At 38.4% G+C, this 7,589-nt stretch overlaps 1 protein-coding gene and 1 long non-coding RNA gene across 3 annotated transcripts in view; one reads left to right on the top strand and one right to left on the bottom strand.

Moving 5' to 3' along the window:
* LOC116093738 overlaps nt 1-1,081 on the bottom strand; it is a 47,285-nt gene extending 46,204 nt beyond the window's left edge. Inside the window, exon 1 of the long non-coding RNA XR_004119819.1 lies at nt 863-1,081. This is a non-coding gene — a long non-coding RNA (uncharacterized LOC116093738). The remainder of the gene's footprint in view (nt 1-862) is intronic.
* The window catches only part of Mettl14 (methyltransferase like 14), a 17,720-nt gene continuing 11,075 nt past the window's right edge, over nt 945-7,589 (top strand). The window contains exons 1-5 of one of the 2 annotated variants that reach the window (XM_031375359.1): nt 945-1,166; nt 3,259-3,347; nt 4,137-4,224; nt 6,411-6,491; nt 6,855-6,942. In XM_031375359.1, coding sequence (XP_031231219.1) covers nt 1,101-1,166; nt 3,259-3,347; nt 4,137-4,224; nt 6,411-6,491; nt 6,855-6,942 — 412 coding nt within the window. In that variant the 5' untranslated portion in view covers nt 945-1,100. Of the gene's footprint in view, nt 1,167-1,261; nt 1,410-3,258; nt 3,348-4,136; nt 4,225-6,410; nt 6,492-6,854; nt 6,943-7,589 lie in introns of those variants that run through there. The other variant, XM_031375360.1, reaches the window with a different exon arrangement.

Below are 7,589 nucleotides of genomic sequence, written 5' to 3'. Positions count from 1 at the left end.
AAGAAAAAAAAAAGAAAAAGAAAGGAAGAAAGAAATGCTCAGTGAATAGATATCTAGTCCCAGCAGTCATGATTAGCAAATAATACAGCTGAATTTAAAGATAATACGTTAACACTACATAGTCAAAATATTTTAAAGAATACTTTTTGAAAATTAACATTTTTGTCATATAATTCTATTATGCAAGGAATTTTTGTTTGTTTGTTGTTTTGGAGACAGGGTTTCTATGTGTAGGCCTGGCTCTCCTGGAATTTGCTCTGTAAACCAGGCTGACCTCTAACTCAGAGATCTGCCTGCCTCTGTCTCCCGAGTGCTGGGATTAAAGGCATTCGCTACCACTGCCCCGCTCTGTTTGTTTACGAATGATAGGGTTTCACTCCTTAACTACCGCTCTGTTTGTTTGTATTTATTTATTTATTTATTTGTTATTTATCTATTTATATAAATGAATGAATGACAGACTTCACTGTGTAACCACTGCTCTGCTTGCTTAATTTATTTATGTAAATGAGTGAATGACAGGATTTCATTACACAGCCTAGGCTGGCTCCAAACTCCTGGGTCCTCCTGCCTCAGCCTCCCAAGGCCCTCTTACTGCTGTCCTTTGACAAAAGCTCGCTAACTTGCCAAGGCTACTGAGTGGCGAACCAATGGAGATCCGATTCTTCACAAGCTGGCCAGTATTGTAGTAAAAGAAACCCACAAGCATACCTCAAATGTTAGAAAGCCAGGACTGGCAGGCGGGCAATGGGTTAACGGGAAAAAGAAAAACAAATTCTTTTATGAGCAGGAAAAACCCGAGCCTAAGCCTCCAGAAAAGACTTAAGAACTAAGAAGATAGCAGCTCCCCGCCCTCAACTACCTCTGCATTCTCCATTGGGTCTCGCCGTGTGACGTCATATTCCAGGCGTCCTGGAGGCGGGACTTCCTGTCCGGGTTTAGCCGGTTTCAGGCGCGCCGGAAGTCCCTTTTGAGGGACGTGAAAGTCTCCGGGTCAGAATCTCTGCGGGGCGGGACCCGGTGTTTCCTGGTTTGGCAGGAAGATTTGCATTTTGGCGGGTGCGGAGCCTGTCAGAGTGGTGAGAAGCAGGAGCTGGGGTATGGACAGCCGCCTGCAGGAGATCCGGGAGCGGCAGAAGTTACGGCGGCAGCTCCTAGCTCAGCAGGTGTGCGGCCGGGTGGGAGGGAGCATCAATGCGCGTGCGCAGCCGCCTCTAAATTTTTTTTTTCCTCCTGTCCTTTTTTTGTGAACTCTCACGCCAGCCCGTGTCAAGGTCTTTGTCCCGGGGCTATTCCCTAGCTTCCTCGTGTACCTGTCAAAGTCCTTATGTGGAAAACCAACCGATGCCAGTCTGGGCTTTCTGGACCCACCGTTGCGGGCACGGACTTGAGTGGTGGGGATAGACTTGGTAATTGTCGATGAATGCTAGTAGTTGCTACAAGGACAAGTGGCAGTTTTAGCCCCTACATCATCGTAACTGTTTCGCGGCAGTGTTTCGTGTCTTGCCTTTCTTCCAAGTCAGCTTCAGCTTCAAATTCTTTATTTTTTTAAGACTAGTTATCATTTTAAATTATGCGGGTTTGGTCACTGTGTGTATATGTGCACGTGAGTACAAGTGCCAGAGGTGTCCGATCTCCCTAGAGCTGGAGCTACAGGTAGTTGTGAGTATCCTAGTATGGGTACTGGGACTTGAACTCAGGTCCTTTGGGAAGAGCAGTGCATGTCCTTAATCGCTGAGTCATTTTCTTAATAGCCCAGCTTCACATTCTTGAGATTGGTTTTGAAGGAAGTTTGGTTATTTTCTTGAGATCCTGTCAAAAGACTCACTGGAAGCAACCTAAGAGTAAATTTTGGATACTGCACTTAAAACACAATCTCCCTTCAACCAAACATTTAAATCCCCACTTCGTAATTTCTTAGAGACAGGGGATGTTATGTTCACTATTACATGAGGAATAGGTTTCTAAGATTGTGACGTTTTCCCTGGCCAGTCCTCACCAGAGAATTGTCTAAGATTTGTCTCTTCAAAGATTACTTTCCAAACCTTTGACTTTTCATTGAAGCTAGTGGATGAATATGGGAGTGCTTGCCATTTTAGTAGACCATACAAGCAGGGAAGACATACTACAGGTTGTTTTACTTAACGTCTCAGGCTGTTTTCATCACACCATACAGATCAATCTAAGTAATGGAGGGAAATCCTCAAAGCTTTAGTGAGTACATTTTAGATTTCTAATGAATCTTTCGACAGGATCTCAAGAAAATAATGCAAAGTTCCTTCAGAACCAATCTCAGGAATGTGAAGCCGAGCTAGAGAGGCGGCTCAGCGATTAAGGTAGCTTGCTGTCATTTTCCATTGCTAAATCTTGGGTTCCTCAAAGAGCTATCTGAAGGAGTGACTTGTACTCTGAGATGAGAATTACAAACAGAAAATTAGAAAATGTCCCAACTATAGGAAGTGGGTGTTCTGTCCTCTGACCAAAAAGAAGTAAAGAAGATTTTTATAGAGGAGGTGAAACTGATGAGCATTTCATGCATTGGAAGAGAGTTTTCATTGGAGAAATGAGGGCAGCCATGCGAAGTGGTGGAGAGTATTTTGTTGTTTAAAGTCAGTGCTGCTAATTTGCACCACTGATATTTTGAATACCTTCTTGCTCTGGTGCTGAAGGGACGGCTAACTGCAGATTTCCTGATGCAGTTCTTGTGCCTAGTATCAAGACTTCCTTGTGTTATCCTGTGTCCTTAGTCTGACTTGGAAGGTTTTCTGTGAATTGGCTATTCAGCTCAGCCTTGTCTACATTTGTTGCATTCTGCAGAAATTCTCCAGCAGCCACTTAAAGTTGACATTGCTATGTTTAAGCTATTAGTAAGTTTTCTTAAAAACTTAACTTTAATGAAACTGAATGCATTTCTGCGAGAGCCTGAGATAAATGCAGTATATAAAGTGGTTCATATGAAGTGCTTTGCTTTTGTGTTATTGCTACTAATGCCAACTTGTTGTTTCATTCAAAATTGGCTAAAGGGAATCATCTTAATTTCAAATATAACCAAATGTGTAAAATAGTTTCCATCTGACAAAGTCATTCTTAATTAAAATTATTTTCTTACTGTTTACTTACAGTTGATCTTGCAAGCCTAAAGATAGTGTGCTAAGGGTGGTGTTGTTTTTATACAATACTTGATTTATTAAAATTAGCAACACATTTTGGGTGTGCGAAAAATGCGTTGTGACCTACCTTTGTGTTCTTGCTTCCTAGTTGGGAGCTGAAAGTGCGGATAGCATCGGAGCTGTGTTAAATAGCAAAGATGAGCAGAGGGAGATTGCCGAAACAAGAGAAACTTGCAGGTATGTTGAGTAACCTTTTTAGTGACATGTTTATGTTTATGGTGGGAAAGGATCATTTGTTTAAGTTTCTGTTGTGACTTAAGGGGGTTATTCCAGGGAATGAGACAGTCATGTTATGTAGCCCATGTTGGCCTCAAACTTGCAGCACCTCTGCCTGAACCTCTTGAGAACTGGAATCTCCCATAAAGGGTTGATTTTTTTTTTTTTTTTTTTAATGAACAATTTTAGGTTTGAGTGTGTTCTTAAGAAAGCTATGAAAATGAAGATTTTGGAAACAATTTTTAGTATCAGGTTGAAATTATGAAATACTTTCTGAAAACCCTGAGTTCATGTTTATAAAGTGGAAGTGAAATGTTACCCTAAGAATTAGCTTACATATTGTAAATAATGAAAAATCATAAATTATAATTTTAAGAAAATATACTTCAAAAGTGGTACTGTCTGATAATTCAGAAAACATTTCATAATTTTTATTTTCTAGATTATCAGTTATATCAGTTTAGCTAGCAGAGCATAGAATAAAGTATATGTAAACTAGTATAAATGATACATAGTAAAAGTTTCTTTTCATAATACAGTCTTTATACTAGCTTATTTTTTTATTTGTTTGCTTTCTTATAAATAAAGTTACATATTATTGCCTTTAACTCTTGGATGTGTTATAAGCTGAATAAATAGATATTTAATCAGGAAACATTTGGCTTTGTTTCTATTACTTGTTAATAATACAAGCAGATCCATGTGCACCTTTTGTGTGCTCCTGTGAGATAGCTGTGGTTTAATTTTCAGGGCTTCCTATGATACGTCTGCCCCAAATTCAAAACGGAAGTGTCTGGATGAAGGAGAGACTGATGAAGACAAAGTAGAAGAATATAAGGCAAGTGGAAATGAGATAGTTTTATGTATGGTTGAGAAAAAAATTAATCCTTCTAGTAGATTCATCTCATTTAGAGGGCTAAAATCCTTATGAGTAACATTTATGTTTTCAGTTAAAGACATATCAGTTTGCTTATTTGATGTAAGTATGTGTGGCCTACATATGATTATTTATATAAAACACAGTATAGCTATTAGTAAATAATACTTTTTCAGAACAGCAAAAAGATACATATATTACAAACTTTAGGTAGTAGAATTGTAGTAGATTTTGGGAGGCTGCAATAGTCATTTTTAAGTGACATTGTTCCATATTAATAGCACAAGATAGTATAATTAAAGTATTTGGACAACTCATGGGCTCCACAGCAGTTGTTTGACCACTTCTAAAAGAACCCAAGCTAAATTTCATTTTTTAAAAATAGAATCTTTTATTAATTCTTTAGAACCCAGAGTCTAATTTGTGCTGCCCATAGACAGTGTGTAGCTGCTCCCTGGGTCATAGTTATCTACCAGGAACCATATCCCTAAAGAAAGGGGCCTCTCCACCAAGCAGCACTCAGTGGGGACAGGGGAACTCACGAGCCTTCCCCCACCTTCTATGGTGGAATGCTGAGTAGCTTGATCTTCTGTAAGCCACCAGAGCTGTTGTAAGTTCATGGATATAGCTGTCTTGTCATGTCGGAAAGATACTGATTCATCTAGACCCTCCACAACCTCTGTCTCTTACAGTCTTTTTACCCCGCTCCTCTTTTCTCCTATGTTCCCTGAGCCTTGGTGGCAGGCTGTAATATAGATGTCCATTTATGACTGAGTATTCCACAGACACATAACACTTTGACCAGTTGAGTCTGTATTAACTATTAATTAACTATAAATGGTAATTCAAATTCACTGCACAAAGAAATGTCTCTAATGAATAGTGAGAGCTACACTAATCTATGGGTGTAGAAATAACCTATTTATAGGACAGTTTGATACTGCGTCCACTTGGTTCATCTGTGGGGTTTATGAGCTCCCCAGACATTAAGTCACGGTCAGATTTACAGCTGCAGACTTCGATTTCCTCTTGTGGAGTGGGCCTTGATTTCAGTCAGAAATTGGTTGTTTACCCTTATAACATGCCATGATTGCATCATATGCATCGCTGGCTAAGCCAGTTGTTGTTATATCATGAGGTTCACGGCTGTACAAAGCTTTTGGTGAGTTTTCTCTCCCAGCAGCCTACATAGCACTTTCCAGCCTTACAAAGCTAACCAGAGGGGGTGCTCTCTGCTTGATACTAGCTTGGTTTCTCCATGTCTCTTGACTCAAATATGTGTATCTTTGTCAGGTTCTAGTGGGTGATCAAGAACAATGGCAATAGCCTATTATGAGGGCGTTATCTTGATACCCCTGACCAACAATTCAAAGGATGGGTATCTCACACTGGCACTGGAATTTTTATTTGGCAATCTGTGGCTTTTGGAAAAGGGATTATCTTTTGTGTAGGGTAACTTGAATTAAACTCCTTTCTACATATGTATTTAAATATCTTATAAAATAGTAGATTTACATATGACTGTTTCACACAGCCTTAATGCTAGTTAAACCCCTGCTCCCCAGCCCATATAACCCACTTAACAAAACCTGAATTTGGTTTCTAACACCATCCACAGGTTCCAGCACTCATGTGTTCATACCATGAACTCTTGCAAAGCACTCAATTCAGTTCCCAACACCCACATGGTGCCTGACAGCCATCTGTAACTCCAGTTCTAGGGGATCTGAGGCCCACTTCTAACTTCCAAGGGCAAAACACTCATACCCATAAAATAAATAAATCAACAAATTTTGTTTTAAAAAAGTAAATCTAAGTGTAATGCTAATATAAATGTATCTGAGGGGACTAAAACACCTTTAAGATGCAGTAATTTACTATGTATATATAAATGTATATATAAAATATATATAAACAGGTATGTATATGATGTGTGTGTGTGTGTGTGTGTGTGTGTGTGTATTTTTGTTTTTTGAGACAGGGTTTTTCTGCGTAGTCCTGGCTATTCTGAAACTCGCTCTGTAGACTAGGCTGGCCTTGAACTTGGACTTCTGTCTGCTGCTGCCTCCTGGTTGCTGGGATTAAAGAAGTACCATCACATCTAACTGTATATATTTTAAATGGTTTCTTGATCTTCCCTTTTGAAGGATGAACTAGAAATGCAACAGGAGGAAGAAAATTTGCCATATGAAGAAGAGATTTACAAAGATTCCAGTACCTTTCTTAAGGTAAAATAAAGAATCTTCAAGTCTTAGAGCTTTCTCATTTGAGCTCTGTGCTGTAAAGGACCTCATTTTCTTTAGGAGTTTTTTTCAGTTTTTGAGAGATCTCTGTATGAAATCAAAGATCTTAAATTACTCATGAAATATTCTTCTGATTATTTAGATATTCAGCTTATAATAATAGTGTAGTCATACCAATATCTGTTGATAAATAATGTTTTAGTTTTTCAATGTAGTTTTTAGTGCTTTCAAATATTAGTGCTTTTTTTAATGTCATACTTTGAACAACTTCATAATAAAGACACACGAAGCTAGTGTGTCTGCCTTGAGAGTGCTTTACTGCTTATTTACTTTTGACCATTTCTTTAGGGAACGCAGAGCTTAAATCCCCATAATGATTACTGCCAACATTTTGTAGACACTGGACATAGACCTCAGAATTTCATCAGGGATGTAGGTATGTCGGCTTCATTTGGACTATCCTGCTATTAAGTATTGTTCCATGCATGTGATTTATGCATTTTGTAGATTATTTCTAACAAAATTTTTTCCAGGCTTGACTTTTACCCTTGCGTCTCAGTGCTTCTAGTCTACCTTCCTTGCCTTTAAGCAATGCTATGTCTCTCTGTACTTTTTTAAAACATAATTTATATATCTTATAATTAACCCATTGAAAGAATATAATTCAGTGTTCTTTTAATGCATACAGAGCCTTCTTAGCAACCATTAGCAGTCTGTTTTAGAACGTTTGCTTCTCAAAGGAAGCTCTGTACCCATTAGCAAGGGGACCATATTCTTTTCTCTAACCTGCCCCTCGGGCTTAACCACTAATCTGTTTTCTTTCTTTGTAAGTCTGGCCATTCTGGACATTTCATGTAATTGAACTCATACAACATGGGGCTTTTTGTGATTGGCTACTTTCAAGGGTTGGTAATAATGTAGCATATTCAGTACATCTTTTTATTTTCAAATAATAGTCTAGGTGATAGTGAATATATACACATACATGGGTTTTATTTAATCACTGAGGTGCAGTTATAGATTATTGTAAGCACTTGTGTAAATGTATAGAGCATATACTATCTTTTTTTTTTTTTTTTTTTT

This window comes from Mastomys coucha, unplaced genomic scaffold (genome assembly GCF_008632895.1).
Source record: "Mastomys coucha isolate ucsf_1 unplaced genomic scaffold, UCSF_Mcou_1 pScaffold16, whole genome shotgun sequence".
NCBI classification, from domain to species: Eukaryota; Metazoa; Chordata; class Mammalia; order Rodentia; family Muridae; genus Mastomys; species Mastomys coucha.
The sequence above is the reverse complement of the archived record's forward strand: the minus strand, read 5'-3'. Positions and strand labels throughout refer to the sequence as shown.